This window comes from Sceloporus occidentalis, unplaced genomic scaffold (assembly GCF_023333645.1).
Source record: "Sceloporus occidentalis isolate IW3139 unplaced genomic scaffold, rSceOcc1.0.p SCAF_240, whole genome shotgun sequence".
NCBI lineage: Eukaryota > Metazoa > Chordata > Lepidosauria > Squamata > Phrynosomatidae > Sceloporus > Sceloporus occidentalis.
In genome coordinates this window covers 792,463-814,242 of record NW_028317220.1, presented here as the reverse complement: position 1 = coordinate 814,242, position 21,780 = coordinate 792,463, and the positions used below count along the sequence as shown (strand labels likewise).

General features: G+C 41.8%; 1 protein-coding gene across 1 annotated transcript; it reads left to right on the top strand.

The window, feature by feature from the left end:
- The first annotated feature begins 18,087 nt into the window (after positions 1-18,087).
- LOC149276418 (E3 ubiquitin-protein ligase RNF182-like) lies at positions 18,088-18,798 on the top strand. The gene has a single exon (XM_089503682.1). The coding sequence runs from the start codon at positions 18,088-18,090 to the stop codon at positions 18,796-18,798; it is 711 nt and encodes a 236-aa protein (XP_089359808.1).
- Positions 18,799-21,780: the final 2,982 nt, after the last annotated feature.

Sequence of the window (21,780 nt, the reverse complement as noted above, 5' to 3'; positions counted from 1 at the left end):
CCTCTTGCAAGATGGTGGCGTCCATTTAAAAAAATAAAACATAATATTTTACGTCTGTAACCTACCAGTTGAAGCAACATTTGTACATATTGCTGGCATAACTGGATGACGTTTATGTGTGTTTGCGGGTGATAGAAACTTTTCCCTTGACAAAAACAATAAAGTGCTCCATTGTAGATGCCTTAGTATCCAATGCGAAAAGTTGCCACTTCACTACAATAGCAATGATTTTGACAGAACTAGATTAATGTTGTGGGTCTCATTATCCCACAGATAAAAGAACACCTGATCAACAAACTCCTTATATCCAAGCCAGAAATAGATCAATTGTTTCATCTCTAACATTTTGACACTAGGCACATACACGTACAAAACTACTTTGTAGTTGCTAAATTATGCTCACATGCACATTCTTTAAAGCAGATTTCAATTTATTTAGAATAATCCTAGGTAAAGTTCACACACTGTTACCATAGTAACTGAAGCCAGGGTTTCCATGGATTCATTTTTTTAAGGATTTACCCTCTTTGCTCCCCAAACAAGCTCTTCTAAAACATTACTCTCCAAGAAATATTAGTGAGTTGGCAAATTCAAATCTTTTATCTCGGCTCAATTCAATAACATTGTTTATTAAAAAAAAAAACCTTCTGATGGACGAGAAGGGTTGTACCCCATTCAGAGAGCAAATGTTTGAATATGACATCAATTTTATTTTCTTTTTGCACCACAAGTTGTCACTCCAATTCTTTTGTTCTTACAACCTTTGCTTTCACTTCATAGTAATAAACAGAAAAAAAGTGGCAACACATGCCCTCTCTCACAGAAATATTGGTTACCTTATACTAATCCTTTTGACCTAGACTGACCATCAAAAGATGTTTTTTTCACATTCAAAGAGCAACTATTTTTTTTTTTATAATTGATTTAAAATACGTGATATATTTGGATTGCTGGAGATGCAAAAAAAGAAAGGGACATCATGCTAAGACACCTGTGTTGTCTGTAAATAGTGTTATTTTGTAAGCAGACCACAGCATGAGCGTGCATTTCTATTTATATTTCAACATAGATTGCTATATGACAATTACCGTTTGATTATTGTTTTCGTATTCTGAAAAGCAAAAATAATCTATAAAATGTAAAGACTCATTCTCAGCCTTACCAAAAAAAACACACAACACAGTGCAGCTCACGTTCAAGATAACGAGGTTAACTGAAACACCACCTATACCTCAAGTGGAATCAACATATGGAAAAATACTAAAACAATTGTATCAGTCCTCAGTAAACCACAATGAGGTTTGGAAATAGCAGTTTAGGGAAATAAGAAAAATCTAGAAATATATGTAACAGTATAGTAAACAATTTTAATAAAATCACAACTGTCAGTCTAAGAAACCACAGGGCCCTTGTGGCTAGACTCAGTTGCTTGATTACCACAAAAATAATAGACAGAAAAAAATACCAAAAAATATATAATAAAACATATAATAATTTAACACTCCTGATCAATATTGGTACACGGTTCAGGCTTAATGAGTATAAAGTCCCATATAAGAAAAACCTATACAAAGTTGTATCCAACTAAAAAATACTTTGTAGACATTATGCTGATAAAATATCTGTAGAAAGATGTCCTCAAACATTCAGTATGGTATGGATCCCTTGGGGTAGGCAGTAAGCACTATGTCTTTATAGAATCACTGGCCGGTGCCTTATTTGGTAAAACAGACGCTCTTTTTCTTAACGGATCATAAAAAGATGGTACACTGTACCGCTCACCATCTGATGTTAGACCGGATTTTTGTCGCTAGCAGATCTTTTCCAGGGCAACGCTCCAACTGGGAGATATGGCTCTGGATGGAAGGTAGCCTCTCACAAAGGCGAGCGCACTGGCAATCACCGGCGTCTGACGTAACGGTCCGAGGATATCCGTCAGTTGTTAACTGTGTGTAGGACGTTCCGGCCGAAATCGCAAACACAGACCAACTCAGTGATGGTTTTCGCTGGGTGTTCGCATGGATTCCACAGTCAATCAGCATACAGGCAAAAAGTGCCTCCCAAACTTCCACAATTGCCGCCGGCTTAGCAGCCAGTATCTGAACAGTGTCCAATATAGTAGTGTGTTTAAACACAAACCAAATGCATTTTGGGGTATAGTAGCAGTCCCCTTCCTCAGTAGCTGCAGTATAACATATTTGCAGCCATGCTCTTGGGAATATTAAGTAATAAGTAATGCATTAAATGTCTCATGGTTTCCTATCTATCTACCTACACTAATATACAGGAAGCTGTCCTTTAACTAGTTGTGCCAGGCTTAGGAGAGCAATTGTGAATAGACGGAAAACTTAGTTATAAACTGTACTTATTCTAGTGGATACTATATGTTCAAAGCAGCTACTGGAGTTCTTTATGTCATCTAATGCAAGCCATGTTTTTTTACAGATCTGATGATGTAGTTAAAATTATAATAAAATTTAAGGGGGGGGGAAATAGGCAGTGAGTATGGAGTGTCAGGACCCCGCTCCTGGGACCTAAAGGATTTGAGTGTTGACCTGGAGGACCAGAGAAGTAGCACTTCTCCAGGGGTCCCATTGATTTCTGCCATTCATTTGCTACTTCAAGCAGCTAATCAGTGGTAAGAATTGTTGGACCACGGAGGAGGGCAACTGCGGCATCATTTTCAAAGAATGCATTTTTAAGTAACCACAGAGTATGTTAATATCCATTCTTGTTAATATTATCCCAAGAAATTTACTTTACATGTTGGTTGTTGGCTATTCCAGGAGATGGCACTGTAATGGTGATACTTTAACAATTGAAACTCATATAATATTACTTCTTGAACGTCTGGATAGATTTAAAAAATATTGTTGCATGATACGTGAGAGTTCCAGAACTTTTCATGTAGTTAGTAATTTTATTATTAAAGTGCTTCTTTATGACAACAAGGCAACATTTTTAAGGGAATACAAAATTCACATATACCATGCTCTAAATAGATGTATAGGTACATTTCCTCTTTAAAGGTTGTCCCATTGCTGTGTATAAAAAAAAACCCTTGAGGGAAAATTATATAGATATAGGTGACATAGAACATCAATTAAAATGAAACATAGCACATGTTCACTGACATAGTCCTAAGTACAAATAAAAGATGTTTGAAAAGATTTAAAAGATTGTTAATTAGGTTTATCATCTTCAAACTGACACAAATCCCTGTCTAGGGATGGGATGGGCAAAAGTAAATTGCTCCCTGATCTTATTTAAATATTTTATTTTAGACCATGCTGAAAGTTTTTTTTTCTTCTTTGTGCATGTTTTATAAGTTATTGCACATATAGGTATCTGGGTAGCTTGAGTGCGAAGGAATTGTGTCTTAATAAGAAAAAGCACCCATACCTAGGAACTTTCTCAATGAAAGACTCTTTAAATATTAACCATTTAACCCCTTCAATCTCCCCTGCATCGATCACACTACGATTAGAAAGCAGGGCTCAGTCAAAGATCCCAGACATTGACACCTGCTGAAAGGAAATGCCCAATCACGCAATCTGGAATTCCTGTTATAACGATGTACCAGCAATTGTGCCATTACACAAAGTAAAACCAGCATCACTGCCTATAGGGGAGAATCCAGGCTGTCATTAGGGGAAAAAAAGTCTGGACTTAGTGGTAAGACCTAAGGCACACTTTTTATGGAAGTACCTGTGTTAAGGGTATAGTAACCCAGCCTACAGATTTTAGTGCCATTGTTAGGGATGGACCAGCCATACTAGTATAAGTATTGCAGGAAAGGTACTAGGAAAGGCGAGCTAAAAGAATATGGGAGGAAGGGTGTTAAGGGTGTAAGTTCATAGATGTCCTTTAAAATGTGGGTCTTTAGGGATTTTACCGAAGGACGTACTAAAAGAAGGAGGAAAGACAGATAGGCTGGTTAAGGGCAATCCTGAGGACAGGGGAAGCCCTTGAGAAGTCTTGCAAGCATAATATGAGCGCTACAAATCAGAGGAGGTGACAGATCATTGGATGAGTGGAGAGACTGGTAAGGAGTGTATTTATAAATCAGTGAGGAGCTGTAAGTAAGGGAAACGCTATGAAGAGCTCTGAAAGCAAGAGTCAAGATTTTGAAATGAATCATGATGAAGAGACAGAGAGGAGAGGTGTTAGTAAGGTGATGGGAGAGGAGATAAGTCTGGCAGCGACATTCGTGATGGATTGTTGAGGGACGAGACGGGTGTAGCGTTTTGTGTTTTTTCCCCCGAAATCTTTGGGGTTGTGGAGGATGGGCTGCAGCATACATGAAAGGATGTAAGTGGTGCTGCTACCGAAGCCTGGATAAAGCTGCAATGATGTCATCTTTCTGGCTGATAACTGTAGTTGTTTTGCCAACTGTCACACACACACAATAAACCTTTAGCTTAAATAAAGTATCATTATTGTGTGGTATAACGGAATCTCAACAACATGTATGAGGAAGACTAGCTAAGACAGAGTTACAATAACCATGGCAGAAGATAATGAGGGCAGGGACAAGAGCCTTACTGGCAGCTTGTGTTAGGACTGATGCCGGCACTCCATCATGGAGAGATAATTGCATCATTGACACTGAGGGAAACTAGTGAGGGAATGTTAGCATTAGAGGGAGGTGATATGAGGAGTTCCGTTTTCGAGAGATTAAGTTTTAGGAAAAGTCCAGTTAGAGACAGAGGCAAGGTAGTTGTTACACGGTCTAAGGATAGAGTTTAGGAGAGGAAAGGTAGATCTAGGTGTCATCGGCATACAGGTGGTATTGAAAGTCAAAGGATGAGATTAGTTTGCCAAGTGAGGTAGTGTAAAGTGAGAACAAAAGGGGTCCTAGAACTAAACCTTAGGGCAGGGGTGTCCAAGTTTTTTCTGCAGTGGGCCACTTCAGCAGAATTGTATATGTGCGAGGGCCGCACTCATTTTTCACTGTGAGAAAATATAGCCTTTAATAAAATATGTAGATTCTGATTTCTGGGCCTAGAAAGTTTTGTGACTACAAATTGAGGATTCTGGATAAGTAAAAATGTAATAGTTCTATTTATTCTAGGGATGCACCAAAATGAAAATAAGTTACACACCGAAATTATACAAAACATTTTAATAATGTTAATATATATATATAGATAGATAGATCTATATCCAGGCATATCCAGATTCCAGAATGTATTGGTTGGCTGGGCATGATAGGAGTGTGATTGCTGTCAACAATCATTTATAAATTAATATTGTTATTGTATTTTTTTGTCCAATTTTGGTGTGTTAACCACACGTTTATTAAAAGTAAGTAACACACCACAATTGGACAAAAAAATTCAACAATATGACTTGGCATGATAGGAGTGTGATTGCTAACAGCAATCTTACTCCTATCATACCCAGGCAACCAGTAAATGCTGGAACCTAGGCATGATGGGACTGTTAGTAATCACACTCCTATCATGCCAAGTCAACCAGTACATGCTGAAACCTGGCTAGCTGCCCCCTTGTATATTGATGCTGCCAGCAGTATGGGGTCTGCACATCACTTACAGCCGCCCTGTACCATGCTTACACATCCATGCTATCACACACACATTCATTCATCTACTCATTCATTCACAGATTCATTCCCTCAATCACGCATACTCATTCAAACACCCTTCCCCACCCCCTTACCTGCACTGCAGTTCTCTCGATGCCGCTCACAGACTTCAGCAGGTTTAGGCAAGGTTTTGAGGGAGTAGGGAAGGAGTATGAAGCAAGGTGAGAGAGCAGGATAGGAAGTGGTAGGCAGAGATGGGGAAAGGGGAATAAGAGAAGTTATTAACATATCACATGCTAGAGAAAATAAGGTTCAGGATGTGACCCACATTATGAGTGGGGGAGTTAGTTAATATGTGGTGTTTGAGGCCAAAAACAGGTAATGGAAAGTAATTTACAAGCTATGAGACTCAAAGGGGTATTTCCTGGGATGCTGAATTATCCATGCATAATAGAAAGGACATCAGATTAGAGGAAGTGGGGAAGACATGAGGCGAAACAGATGTTAGCAGGGCCAGGGGCGGTATATAACAGCAATGCGTAAGGAGATGGGACAGCATGGACCTTAAATGAGGAGAAAGAGAGCGATGGAACAGAAGGAATAGGTTGAAATTTGCAGGTAGGGGGATTAGGAAGCCAGCACCACCACCCTTCCTGTCATCTGGTCTGGGAGTGTGAGTGAGGTGGATGCCACAATAGGAGAGAGCAGCAGGAGAGGCAGTTTTACAAGAGGTTAGTCAGGTCTCAGTCAGAGCAAGAAGGTGCAGGGAACTAGAGGTGAAATGGTTTTGTATTCTAGAGAGCAGAGGTAAAAGGAAGGTACAAGGAGCAGCAGGGTATGTGAGTAAGGTTATTTAGGTTTCTGGAGTGTCGAGTGGAAAGAGACGGAAGAAAAGGCACGCCTAAAAGTAGAAGCAGAGATAGTGAGAGAAGATCGGAATTGGAATTGTGGTAGCAGATGAATTGCTGTGAGCACAGGGAAGTGGAAGAGAGAGAGGTAGTGAAGATAAAAGGGCTCAAGATGAGAGAAGGGAAGAAGAAAGTAATGAGGGAGGGTGATAAATGTGGATATGGTACATAGAGAATGATGGTGATGGGAGTAGAACGATGGTGAAGCAAACATAGTAACCAGTATGCAGCAGTTAATGACTGTTCAGTATTGATTGAAGAGAGCATCCAAATTCCTGTTGAACTCCCTTGGTAAACTCCTTAAATTGGAACTTAGTAAACTGGCACACAGATGGAAAGTGGCTTGTGCCTCCCAAGTCAGTTCTGATATAGGGATGGCTGCTTGTTAGGTATTTACCAATTGATTAATTACCCTGCAATAAAATTGCAGACACATGGGAGACTAGCTAACAGGGTACTAATGATTCGATATAAACAAATCAAAGGACACACAAATAAACGATAATGCCAAAAAGTGAAATACCTAAATAAATAATTAATTTCCCAGGGCAGCCAGCAATTATGCATATCACGCACAGGGTAAAGGCATAAAAGTGGATTCTCTAAATAATTAATTAAACAGGGCATGCTAATTTGCTTCGTATGGAGGTAGTAAATCCCATATTGGCTTGGATTTAACCTCTCTAATGTTCATGAATGTATCTCAAGACAATGCAAGCTGTCTCAGGAGAGGAATACCATTTGGAATACTTGAGACAGATAATTTATAGACAGTAGAACAGTTTATATTTAAAGACCAAGCCCTAATTGAAAATTTTCAATAAAAAGGTTATCCCATCCGATGGCTTAAACATGCCTATAAAACTTACAACAGCCCTGCAATGACGATTTGGTGCACATGGAGTACGAGTGTGTGTGTTAACATGCATTGGTTAGTCATGGTGTTGGGGTGCCAAAGAAATACTGCACCCAGATGCTACTAACGCTAGGCTCGCCCCTTATTGTACATAGCGATCTTCAGCTTGCGTCAATGGAAATTAATTTCCGCTCAGAGGACAGGTTATTGTTACCCGCAATGAGCTTCAGCAGTTTGCAACCCTAAACAGAGTGATCTACTGTGACTGAGCTGAGTACTTACAGTTGAACGGAGCAAATCCAGCAGGCATAAATTTCACAAACTGGCTTGTGGCAAAGGTGGCATTTTAACTTAGTTACTGAGCTCTTCAGTACGATCCATTCTACTGCCAGTGTTTGTCTATGGAGAGAGAATGCCCATGTGCTTGCTTTTACAACTCTTTGCAATGCATGTGGCAGAAATACCTAAGCTCAATAATTAGGAGGGGTATCCACAAACACTACATCAAATAGTGTGCAAGTAAAGCTTTTTACTTTAGGGATCCAAAATGCCCACTTGACAGCCGCCGGATTTTCCTTTTGCTTTTATTTAAATAGATTGTCAATGATATCCTTGTATTTTAGTACTTACAGTAATGTGTGTTTCAATTTTACACACTTTAATTTGTTTAGCTGAATTTTATATCCAATCTTAATACCATGATGGGGTGAATGTTACTATAGTTAAATAGCGGATCTTTTCTGTGAATAGGCTTGAAGTAGTGGTTTTAACTAGACTTGCGCATTCGTCTTCAGGCGAACATGGAAACGAGCATGAAGAGATCGTCTTCGTTTTTCCCGCGCAGCTGCCAAAATTGCAAACAGGAGTGAGCTGATCCTCGTCTCTCCAATCAGCTCACTCTTGTGACGTCATGCTAAGGGTCTCGTCCAATGCCTGTGCTGCTGTTTTTTTAATTCTGAAGGTGCCTTTATAAGACCAGAGCTTGCCTGAGAGATCCATTCATTTTTCGCTGTGACTGCTTTGGCAAACCTGCTGTGCTGCATCCGAGCGTTACAGAGAGATTGTTCTATTCTGTGTGAGACTGGTAAGCCTCAGCCTGCCATTTCTCACAGTGTACTTCATCCTCACTTCAGTTCTACTGAATTAATATTTAATAATAATAATTAGATTAATTTAATATTTTTTTTATTTAATTTGTCATCAACTGTGTAGTGCTGTTGAGTTGACAGTGCACTCAGTGCCTCACTGGCACTGGGGTGCCCTTGCCCTGGGCTGGCACTAGTGCCTACTGCCTGTCCTGCTTAAATAAATTAAATAATAGAATTTATAAATAATTTAATAGAATATATTATTAATAATTGAATACATATAAAATTATATATATTTGTCAGTTATATATACTATAGTTAGTATAGTATTAGTAATAGTATACTAGTGTAGAGTGTACTGTAGACATTCAAGACATCTACTAGTGTCTAATCTAAAATCAGTAATATTAATAATTAATAATTGAATACATTATAAAATTATATATATTTGTCAGTTATATATACTATAGTTACGTTAGTAATAGTATACTAGTGTAGAGTGTACTGTAGACATTCAAGACATCTACTAGTGTCTAATCTAAAATCATTAATATCAATAATTCTATAATTCTTATCTTAATAGTTAATTAAATTAACTATAAAAAATATAATTAATAATTACTATACTACTAGCTTATAGTTCAGCTAATCTTATTAGTACTGGTGCTGCAGCTCTATAGTTTGTGCTTTGTTTTAGCAACAGCAAGAGACCAAGTCAATTTTTCTTAATTAATAATATTTCATTTTATTTCATTTGTTTTGCTCACCTCAGTCCATCAGTGAAGTGAACTTGTTGGGCTAGTGAGTGCAGCCGCATAAGTGCTGTGTTCTTTTTTGATCAGCAAGCAGTTACGTTAACTGTTTTGCAAAGATTTTCTCATTTATTTTACATTTTATTTTAATTTTATTAAAAGTACCCTTAGTGTTTTGCTCACCTCAGTCCATTAGTGAAGTGAACTTGTTGGGCTAGTGAGTGCAGCCGCATAAGTGCTGTGTGTTTCAGCAAGCAGTGAAGCTAACTGTTTTGCTGTGACATTTTATTTTATTTCTAATTTCTTTTCAAGAAAAATTGACTGTGTGACGACAACAACTGTACTAAGCAAAGCTTCAAGCTACTAGCTGTAGTACTAAAATAATTCTAATCTTTAATCTTCTTATCTTCTTAATCTTATCTATAATATATTATATAATAGAATATAAATTCTAATTCATAATCTATAATATATATAAGTAATTATTTCTAATTCATAATCTATATTCTATCTATAATCCATAATATAAGTAATTCTAATCTATTAATAATATAATATATATATAACTTAACCTCACTTTAGCTTAGTGGGCTTGAGAGCGTCTGCCTAGAGTTAGACTAGAATACTAATATAGCTTTAGGTTTAGCATAGTAGTAGGATAGGCTCTTAAGCCCGTGTAAATTCAAAGTCTTTAATTTTTTTTTTTTTATTTTTTTTTTTCCAACTACACTACACACAACACAAAATTTGAAATGGATCCTCCTTTTGGGACTAAGGAGGGACAAGCTCTATCTACCACCAGCACCACCACCAGTTCTAAGATGCAGCCTTTGCGTCAGTCTAGTCGGCCAAGTAGGCCAAGCTCTCGCTTATCATTTGGGGAAGCATTGCTTGAAGGATCATCAAGTAAAGGAAAGGCACCAAAAGCAGGCAGTAGTAGTGCGGCTAGGCCCACAAGCTCTATGGTTTTTTACGGAAAGCCTAAAGTACCAGAAGCACGTTCAAAGTTAAAGGGTAGCACAACTAGTACTTCTACTAGCCCAGTGAGTAAAAAGAAGTGCCTTTTGCCCCAAGCAGCATCTTCCCCATCCACGAGCAGCATGCAAGATACCAAGCAGACCCAAATTAGCAGCAAGACTCAGAGGGGTCCCAAACCAAAGCGATCTCATTCCTTTGTAGGGAAAACCACCACCACCACCACCACCCCCACCTCTACCGCCTCTACCACCACTAGTGCTGCGCCTACTGTTCCCACTGGTACCGTCACGCCATGTCCTCCTAGTACCTCTAGCAAGCCACCAAGTCCTTACAATATTTTTGTAAAGACAGTTAGAGAGAGGGCTACACATAGTGGAACTCCACCTAGCCAGGTAGCAGAGGAGCCTGAGACTGAGAGGCCAAGTGCAGAGTCTGTTCTTCCTGCTCGCACTACTACTAGTCACAAGTCTCACGACGATATCAGTCTTAGCTAGTCCAGCCTAGCAGGAATTCCATTCGATCTGGCTAATGAAGAACTAGACTATGAGCCAGAGGAAGTAGAGGAGATGAGTGGTCAGGAATCCGATTCCTCAGGGAGCAGTGTCCAAATGACTAGTGCACAATTTTCCCCCTGAGCCTCCACCTTCTCCACTACGATCATTACCATCACCACCACCAGCAGCAGCAAAACCTAGCAAATCTAAAGTTAAAGCAATTAGCAGTCCCACTATGGCCAGTACTGTTACCACCAGTCCCACCACCACTAGTTCTGCCTCTGTTCATCCACCCCGAGCAGTAGGAGCAGCACCCAAGGCACACTCCAAGGCTATGCGCACCCCAATTTGGGAGCACTTTAAAAAAAATTTTGAAGAAGGGCGCTATGGAAAGTGCAAACATTGTGGGAAGCTAATAAGCAGAGGGAAAGTGTCTGGCCATTTTACCAGTGCTAGCATGAAGCATCACCTCAGCACTCAACACAACGCTGTGCTATTGGGGAAAGATGCAGAAGTAAAACTTAGTGCAGGCAGCATAGCTGGTGGCCGTGGAAAAACCCCAACAGCTGCTTCTGAGCCAATAGCAGCAGCAGCAGCAGCTAGTGCTGGCAGCCAGAGACCAAGGCAGGTTGGAGCACTGCATGTCCAGCCCACCCTGGAACAATTTGTGGCATTCCAATCCAAAAGGTCAATGCCCAAACAGCAGGCCAATAAAGTAACGTGACTTATTGGTCAGTTCATTGCTGTTCTCTATGATCGAAGGGGAGCCTTTCAAACAATTGATGGCGGCTGTGGCTCCACAATATACAGTTCCGTCACGTTCCACTTTCAGCAAGAACATTGTCCCCTCATTGTATCGGTCCTGTGTTGCAGCAGTGAAACAGGAGCTTTCCAAGGCTGCTGGTCAGTCTGTTCATTTCACAACAGATTTGTGGAGTGCACCTAGTGGGCAGCATGCCTTTCTTTCTTTGACAGCACACTGGTGGCAGCCCGGTGTGCCCAAGGAAGCTGCTGCAGCAGGCTACCGATCATTCCTTCTCCATGCAGAAGTGATGGATGAAAAGCACACTTCCCAAAATATTCTGCATGCAATCAGGAAAATGTTTAGCCTTTGGGTGGGAGCAGAGGCGGGCACCAATGTTGAAGTTGGTTTTGTGGTAACTGACGGAGGTGCCAATATGGTGAAAGCGCTGCGAGATGGTCATATTGTTGGTGTGCGCTGTGCAGCCCACATCATCCATCTTGTAGTGAAGGCAGCAATGTCAGAAGGAATTAATGTAGCAGCAGTAGTTCTGTCCTGCTGCAGAAAGATCGCTGGGCACTTTAAACATAGTGTTAAGGCTAGCCAACTTTTGAGGGAAGAGCAAGAGAGGTCAGGTCTTCCCGTACACTGCCTGCGACAGGATGTCAGTACACGGTGGAACTCCACGTTAGACATGCTGGAGAGGATTTTGGAGCAGCAGAGGGCAACCCATAATCTTGCCTCAGAGCACAATATTGGGATTACATCTCCATTGAATAGGGAGGATTGGACAGTGATCTCCCAGCTAGTGGCAGTCCTTAAACCATTCAGGGACACCACAGAAAATTTAAGCTCAAACACTGCCAGTCTGGCCTAGGTAATCCCAGTGTTCTCCCATCTAGGCAGCAAGATGGATGTGTTCCTTGAAAACCGTGAGGCTGTTCAAGGTGGCACTCTACATCCTGACGTAGCAGCCATAGTCAGGAAGCTGAAGGATCTGCTAAAAGTACACCTTCGCAAACGCATGGAACAGAATCGCGAAATGATGCTAGCGTGCCTTTGCGATCCAAGAATTAAGGGAAAGCTAGCTTTGAAATTCAGTGTTCTCAGTAGCTACCGGGAGCAATTGGTCAACAAGGTGGGTGACTGGCAGCGTAAAATGGGAGGAGGAAGAGATTATGTGGTCTGCTACTCCTAGCAGCAGCATCAGCAGCAGTACCACAAGCATCACAACAACACAGCTGAGTGGAGCAGCTGCGTTTTGGGAAGAGGCACTTGGGAGTATAGTTGGACCATCTGACAGAGCTAGCAGCAGAAAGGAGAGTAGTGCTGCTGAAATGGTCAAACTTTACCTCTGTGAAGTTCCTTCACCTAATGTTGATCCTCTTAGCTACTGGGATGAAAAGAAGAGTGTGTGGCCTGCACTCTCATGGGTTGCGCAGCAGCTTCTATCATGTCCGCCAACCACTGTTCAAAGTGAGCGCGTGTTTTCTATGACTGGAAACATACTGAGTCCACAGCGCTCACGCATGGCACCTCATCTGATGGAGCAGATTGCCTTTCTTAAATTCAATCTGCCTAAGTTGGGTTACCCAGCTCTTAGCTTGGAAAGTAAATTTTTTTTTTTCTCTAATGTTTAAGGTAGTTTCTCCCCCTGGTTGCACGTGTTTGTGGTGTGGCAACGTCTGCTACCTCCGCCGGTGTAGCCAATTTACGTTAGGGCCTAGTGTCTGAGTTCTGGAAGTCCGCTCCCAAACGCCATGGACTGACAGACTTTGATGGTTTGCCCTGGGGTGAAACAGGTGAGCGGTGTTACAGGGTCACCGTACCCAAGGCTGGGTACCCCTGTTTGAGGTCTGAGGAATCACCAGTCAGTCCCTCATACGGATAGCACTCAGCTATCTACGGATCATCCAGACCACCATTCGTAGAAAACCAAGAAGAACTCTCTTTATTACAAACACACAGAACTTTATATCCAATCTCAATGCAATGTGCACCGAACCCAACCCCCAATCCCATCAGCCACATCCCATCACAAATCCCATCAGTATACAGGGGATGTATCAGGTGAGGGGATTACAGAATACAATGGGTTCCCCCACCTGTGTTATCCCCCCTGTAGTGCGGGGCCGTCTGGGCAGACAGGGCTGTGTTGGCTGATTAAGAGCCCCAGCCAGATTATAGGATCGTCTCTTTGAAGGCTGGGGCTGAATCCACATCAGTCTCTGGGCCGGTTACACAATAAACACAATATAATATATTACCGGGTCACAGTATACAGAACCGGACACAAAAGTGCTCCGTGACCCGGCTAAACTTCATATGACACATGAGCCAGCTAGCCTGGCCCTGTCACAAGCGGGTCGTCAATTGCCCACTCATTCAACTTTCCCAATGCTGCTGCTGCACCACGCCAGCGTCTCTTCTCTGCCAGTTCGCTTCCTGGCTAGTGTCATGCCTCAAATGTCCAAAATGTTCAAGGTAGTTTCTCCCCCTGGTTGCACGTGTTTGCGGTGTGGCAACGCCTGCTACCTCCACCGGTGTAGCCAATTTACGCTAGGGCCTTGTGTCTGAGCTCTGGAAGTCCGCTGCCAAACATCTAGGACTGACAGTGTTTAGATGCTTTGCTCTGGCCTGAAACAGGTGAGCGGGTCGCCAATTGCCCACTCATTTGCCTTTCCCAATGCTGCTGCTGCTGGTGGTGGTGCCAGCATCTCTTTAATGCCAGTTCCCTTCCTGGCTAGTGTCATGCCTCAAATGTCCCTAATGGTAAGGGCAGTTTCTCCCCCCTGGCTGCGTCTGTTTGCGGTGTGGCAACGCCTGCTACCTCCGTCGGTGTAGCCAGCTTACGCTAGGGCCTTGTGTCTGAGTTCTGTAAGTCCGCTGCCAAACGTCTAGGACTGACAGTGTTTGGATGCTTTGCTCTGGGGTGGAACAGGTGAGCGGGTCGTCAATTGCCCACTCAATCGCCTTTCCCAATGCTGCTGCTGCTGCTGCTGGTGGGGGTGCCAGCGTCTCTTCAATGCCAGTTCGCTTCCTGGCTAGAGTCATGCCCAAAATGTCCCTAATGGTAAGGGCAGTTTCTCCCCCCTGGCTGCGTCTGTTTGCGGTGTGGCAACGCCTGCTACCTCCGCCGGAGTAGCCAGCTTACGCTAGGGCCTAGTGTCTGAGCTCTGGAAGTCTGCTGCCAAACGTCTAGGACTGACAGTTGTTTGGATGCTTTGCCCTGGGGTGAAACAGGTGAGTGGGTCGCCAATTGCCCACTCATTCGCCTTTTCCATTTCCATTTCATTTTTTTCCGTCTGATACACAACCTACCAAACATGACACACACAATAACACATATAACACAGTGACATAACACATAACACACATAACATATATAACACAGTGACATAACACATAACACACACATGTACAATTCACAAATCACAAGGACCTTTCCTCCTGTTATTTGTCCTGGCCTTCACTTCTACACTCACTAGCATTAACGCTATAACTCACACTTCACCCTATAACATTTTTCCATCCACATAGCTGCCAACAGACCCAACTTTTTCAGGGACAGTCCTGCTTTTTTCCTGTCCCATCAAATTTAGCTAAACTAGGTATGCTAGTGCACATAGGTATAGCTGGGTAGGGTAGCACTACAACATTAAATAAATATAATAAAGTAAATAATAATAAATATAACTTTAAAATAAAATTCAATAAACCCATTAAAATTCAAATTTAATTATTATTTAGACATAATACATCTTTAACCAAAACAGCGCACTGCTAATAATCTTAAAAATAACCGTACATTAACCCTAAGCTATTTTTTAGTTCTTGTCCAACATTTTTCCATTCGCATATCTGACAACACACCCAACATTTTTGTGGACAGTCCTGCCTTTTTCCAGTCCTGTCCAGTAAAAGTTGGCTTGTTGCAAAGTATGCCATTATAAATAGGTAGCAAATGTTAGGCATGTATTACAAGTGGTCCAAAATCAATGTAAAATAATCCCTATTCTTTTATGAAACATCTATGGATGTGTGACTGTGTATGATAAAAAGGAGGCCAAGTTCCTTGAAGCATTTGTCTAGGTCATTTTGTGTACAGTACACCTCGGTACATGTGTGCAACTCTATTGGTCGTTTCGGCAGGGGGCTCGCCTGCCATCAACGAATGAGGTGCATTCTGCAGTTCTGCAATTCATTTGTTGTTGCCAAACCAGCCCCCTTCCGGCGACCAATAGAGTCGCACACACGTACCTTCACGGCGCGAACGCATCTGCTGCTGCTGCTGCTCCGATGTGTTCTTAACCCCGCATTAACCCCTGCTACGCAGCCGGGAGAAACCGAAGATGAAACGAGCACGAAGAATGGCCACGAATATTCGCCCGAAAAGAAGACAGGAACACATATTCGCGGAATACAAAGTTTTTTTTTTCTCCGAAGACGAGTACGAAGAGCCCCCTGGTGCCCAAGTCTAGTTTTAACTTACCTCTTCTCCAGTGTGTTTTAATGTGTATTAATGTTGTTGTCATTGTAAGTTCTCTTTGTTAAATATGAGATAAAAGAAAATATTTAACAAAGAGAACTTAAAATGACAATAACATTATAGTGAAGGCTATAAACAGTGCCAGCAGATTTTGTAGCACTTTTACCATAAAGTGCTACAAAATCTGCTGGCACTGTTTATAGAATGCCAGCTGATCTGTAGTGGTATTACATGAAAATGATTACATGAAATTAACAATAGCTTTGAACTTGACATACATAAGACATACTGGTGCTGGAGCGGAAGATCGGGTGAATTTGGGTCAATGCTGGCCAGCAGTCCACCAGTCATTCGCCCAGTGTGCCAGATGACTAGCACACACTTACACATGAAAATCCCCTCCAACACCCACTTACACAGTTGTACACATACACAATCCTACTAACACACACACTCCCTCTAATACCCCCACTGCATTCACTCCTCTGCAAGTGGGCTGGTCCAAGTCCCTCTTTGAAGAGATCGGCACAGGTGGGCCTAAAGAATTATAGAAGGGAAATTCTATATATTTATTCTCAAAGGGGCCCCACCTGGCCTCACCTACAGATGCCACTGTGGATTGTCACTACTGTTAATTGCACATAAGAACCACCTTCTTACTGTAATAAGGTTTCTGTTCTCAGCTCTATGATCATAAAATCCTTTACTGTAACCAACTTCCCAAATGATTTAAACTTTAAACCACCATTTATGGTATCAGAGCACTGTGGACATAACAACCTCTAATACCATATTACATTAACCAAACTCCTGAGCGGATTACAGCCAAGCCATTTTGTTGTTACCGGATGCCTGAATACATGATCACTTGTAATTCCCCTTTGCTATGACCAAACTTTAGTGGTTTGCAACACGTTACATATTATTGATGTAGCCGCACATCTAAGTGCCTTGTAACTTGCAGTGGTTCGTTGCTTTAACTAGAGGGCTATGTAGTTTACTAATTCCTGTAACCAGACCCTATTGCTATGTTACCCCTGAATGCACCTGTAGGTTCCTATCACTACAATTATATGTACTATGTGATGTCTTACTTCTATACCCAGATCTGTGATTTGCCATGAAATGTCTTATTATTGAAAACAATTCATGCAATCATGCCATATGAATATATTTCCCAGGAACACTGCATAACAATTTTTGAAAAGACTAAAATTATATATATGTTTTCATTTAGCTGCATCCATATATCCCAAGATCTGGCCACAGATGCTGCAGTATGATGTGATGGTCATGTCCCTTCTCTCTGTTTCCATGACAACCATTGGGCTTATTTTATGTCGGCACAAATATAAAACCAAGCTGAATCGTTTTACGTAACCGTTTCCATCCTCCCTGCATACCTATTACACTCACTCCAACCCTTTTTTCTCTGCCTCATCCCGTCCGTACCTCTTTTCTGCTTTCAATCATCCTTCTTATTCCTTTATAAAAGCGGATTAAACAGCATTGAGGTAGGTAGCTGCCAGGCTCATTCTTCTGAGATTCCCCAGTGTGAAGCTAGATGCAACAGGGGTTGAAGATAAATCTGCATGGGGTAATATATAGGGGCAAGAATGTAATATATGAGTAACATAATATAGTAGATGTAAGAGGGCTACAGCTGAACATGCATTTGGTATAAAGTAGATGTAAGAGGGCTACAGGTGAACATGCATTTGCTATATAGTGTACAGAGGACAGATAAAGGTGAATGTATTTTTCATACTATGTGTATAGGAGACACAAACATGCGTAAGTTAGTATAGTATACAGAGGAAGCTAGACATGAGTATGTATGGAATAAAGCACAGCATTTCAAACCTTATTTTGTACAGGATGAATATGGTGATTTGTAAAGTGCAGTGCATATGTTAGTGATTTTGGAAAGTATATATCCTATATATAGGGGATTTAGGTTGCAACATTTATAAAATGTTTTAGAGATGGATTAAAAATTTTCTACTGTATTGAATGCGGTGTAAAAGGCTGGTAGGGTATAAACATGCAAGGCATGTAAATCTTTGGTGTAGACAGGGAATATTTTTCTTTTCAGAATATGAGTCTTGCCCTGATATACAACCAGCCCTTCATGTATATTTTACTAACTCATATTAATTTTCCTTGTCCTATTTTCCCGTCACACCAGGGCCTGACTTTGCCCTATCAACGGCATCAGCTTTCTTACTCAGTATGTCTAGATGTGATGGGGACGCCTTGGAGCCACTACTGGGTGCCTTGGAGCTGGAGTGCAAAATTTGTTACAATGGTTTTGACACAAAACAACATCGCCCTAAAATGCTAGGGTGTGACCATCGTGTGTGTGCCCGTTGCCTCAGGAAGATGGTATCTACCTGGGGCTCAGGTACCCCAACCACCCTCAGCTGCCCTTTCTGCAGACAGGAGACTTCATTACCTGAAGACCTACAGCTGTTGCCCGATGACAGCTGTCTGCTATCCAAACTCAGCTGTCAAGAGTGGACACGGAGGCGTGGTTGCTCTGTGGCACCCGAAGTGCTCTTAAGTCCTGGAGATCTCTGTCGAGGGGCTAACTCCTCGGAATGCTTGGTTATCACTATCATGGAGGTGTCGGAGGAGCCACCAGGGCCTGGTGAGGACATAACAATACTAGACATTTTGAGCGTGAAGTTCTCATCGAGTCTGGCATGGCTACCAAGTTCCTGTGTCCCTCACCCTTGCTGCCCTTGCAGGCCTGTGCCACGTGTCCTACTGGGATTCCTGTGCCTTGTGTATTTTAGCTCACTGCCCCTTGGTGTCTATCTTCTTATGATCCAGCAACTGCCTCTTGGCATTGTGCTGGTCAGCTTAGTGCCATGTACCCTTGTACTGTGTCTGTTGTGCCAGTGTTTGTGCCATGAGCTAGCAGCAAGTCTATCTGACTAACCAGAACCCTGAATTAATTATGGCTACCAAAATCATGAACAATTTGGGCAAACATTGCACCAAAAACAGGCCTACTACTGTCTCCAGAATATTATTTCAATCCTCTGTTATATACATTATGACGTGGCTTGTGCTCACAGATTTAGGATCTCTTCCCAACAGCCAAATTTCACTAAATTTCAAAAATATAGATTAATGCAAGTGTGTTACTTTTGCTCTAAAATATATCTTTTTTTTCTGTCTGTTAAGATCACACATTTCTATATATGTATAAATATTATATTGCATATAGTTATCTATATATAAATTTTAAATGGTTATGTAAAATGTATACTCAATTACGGCTGCCCTGCATGGCATTTGTCTGAGCATCCCTGAAGTATACACCAAAAAAATACAATACATAAATACGCACGCACACACTAACTCATGCACCCTCCAGGAACCCTAACACAGTTCTCCTAGACAGGGGTGTCCAACCTGCGGCCCTGCAGCTGCTACAGGACTACATCTCCCATAATGCTCTTTCAGCTAAGGGGCAGGCTGAGGAGTATGGGAGATGTAGCCCCGCAGGAGCTGGAGGGCCGCAGATTGGACACCCCTGCCCTAGAGGGAAAATGCTAAATGTGATAAAAATACTGGGTTATTTCACAATACACTAGGAAAGCTTATTTCTTTGGATGGATACAATGACTTTGCTGCCCTTGTACTGACGAAGTGTGGCACCACCTTGTCCTCTAGGGTGTAATATGGAGATTCTGATCACTCCCTGTTCACGTAGGCAGCATACGCGTGGCAAGAACCTTGCAGCCCTTATATCTGGTGGCAATCATGCATCTACTTTAATAAAACTGATATCAACTTTCCTGGCCAAATTCCCTTGATTCTCTGCTCCCCCTGGTTAAAAAAGTGCCACCCTGTTTCCTAATCTCCACCAAATCTAAATTAAATAAAGGCAGTCTACCTCACATACCCCCAGTAGCTCAGTGAAGAGGTATGACCCGTTTGTTTCTGCTCCAAAGAAACTTTGGAAAACACTGTCTATCCGCCGACACCTATATAGCCTGGAAAATGAAATCACTTACCTTTATTTGTAGGTGACTGATCCTCGAGCTAGGTTTTGTTTTATGGGAGGGTGAAGGATTGGAGATGGATAAGGTATGGGAGTATGTTCTTGTCACTGAGTCACTGCTAAAGTTGCCAGTCAGGGGCAGGAAAGCGCTCCCATTGAAATCAACGGAAAGAATTAGACCTCACATGCAAGGAAGTCTCTCTACCTCGCATACCCTCAAGTAAAGAGGTTTCACAAATATTCCTTCTACTCCAAAGAAAACACTGTCTATCCCCTGACAACCATATAACCTGAATAATTACTTACCCTTTTGTAGGTGACTGATTCTAGAGTTAGGTTTTGTTCTATGAGAGGGTGAAGGATTGGAGATGGGTAAATAAATTTGGGCCAAGGGAGCTTAAGCATTTCTTGGCCCATGCAGAACAGTGAAGACAAGATGCATCCCTATGCTGCTACCTTTGATGGAGCCAGGACTCTTTATAAAAGTCCTCTCTGTCCTGAGTATTTTAAAAGGCTAGGGGATCAACCATCATCTAGCACCTATGTGTTTGCCACAGCACATCACATAGTGGAACAAGAATGTGGGGTGTACTGGAGATGGTGACCATCGGTGCATGCAATTATCCATTCATCCCAATACATGGGGTGGCGGGCTCACAGGTCTCCAACTCTGTACACTGCATTGATCTCAATATGCTGAGGGTAGAAAGATAGAATGTGTCAGCAGATAAGAACCATTCGGAGCATCTAGTGTGCCCAGTATCTGAATACTTTTATTGATCCCTGGCCTTATGCCTATCCCATCCATGCTTAAACTTATTCACTGTATTAACCTCTATCACTTCTGCTTGAACGCTATTCTATAAATCCACTAAGCTATGAGTAAAGCAATACTTCCTGACATTACTTTTAAACCTTTGCTCCTCTAATTTAAGACTATGTCTTCTTGTTGTGGTATTTCTTCTTTGAACTATACAAGCATTGGTATTATGCAGGTTTTTTTTTAGTCCTCCAAACCTTTTTTAAAAGATTTACCATACAGGCAAAATGTGTCTGCCATAGGCACATGCTTATGGCAGCTGTTCAACAACCTCTGCAGCATGGAGGTGGAAGTCTGTGTGACCATCGGTACAAACCTCCTCACAAATGCTTCTCTTTTTGGTTGCTCCAGCTGCTGATGTAGAAGGCTGTACAGCACAGGACTCCCACAGACACGGGAGGCTCATTGGAAAGGGATATTTGCCCTGGGCCCCGTTAGATATAGAGAGAGCCCTGTCTACATTTATATACGTGTGTGTGTGTGTGGGGTGTGTGTGGGGTGGGTGTGTGTGTGTGTGTGTGTGTGTGTGTAGAATTTCATGCGTGGAACAGCAACAAGGCTGCTGACATGAAATACTTTAAGCAGGCATTGTGAAACCGGTACAATAACCTGAGGTACAGAAGAAAAACCATGTGTTACATTTCCCGCCATATAATTGAAAGGGTATCAATTTTGTTCACAATATAGAAACTGTGTAACTTAAAATAAACTGAAATAAGTTTAGCAGTAAAATGCTTTTGGCAATAATATCTTAACCCATGTTGGTGCCTTTGTCCAGAAGGTTTTAAAGCGTAACCTTCTCCCTGTGCCCTCCTCCCTAAGGTTTTTCTGTACCCTATAATAATAGGCAGTATTAAGCAGGAAAATGTCCAAGTGGACCCAAAAGGAAGAGGTCCTTTGCTACCCCTCGAGCCATTTTAATTGCACTTTGTCTCCCACTTGATGGTGGGTTATGAATAAAGTGTCCACGGCAAAACATATGGAAAGCTCATGGCGCATGTGATTTTACTTGATGGATGCAATCTAACATCATGCCCAAAAGCAGTTTATTCCTCCTCCTCTCAAGTATCTCTTTTCATTTTCAGTTTGT

What these genes read in the sequence shown, in the direction of transcription:
- LOC149276418 (XM_089503682.1), top strand. Translation starts at nt 18,088, where the DNA reads ATGTCTAGATGTGATGGGGACGCCTTGGAGCCACTACTGGGTGCCTTG.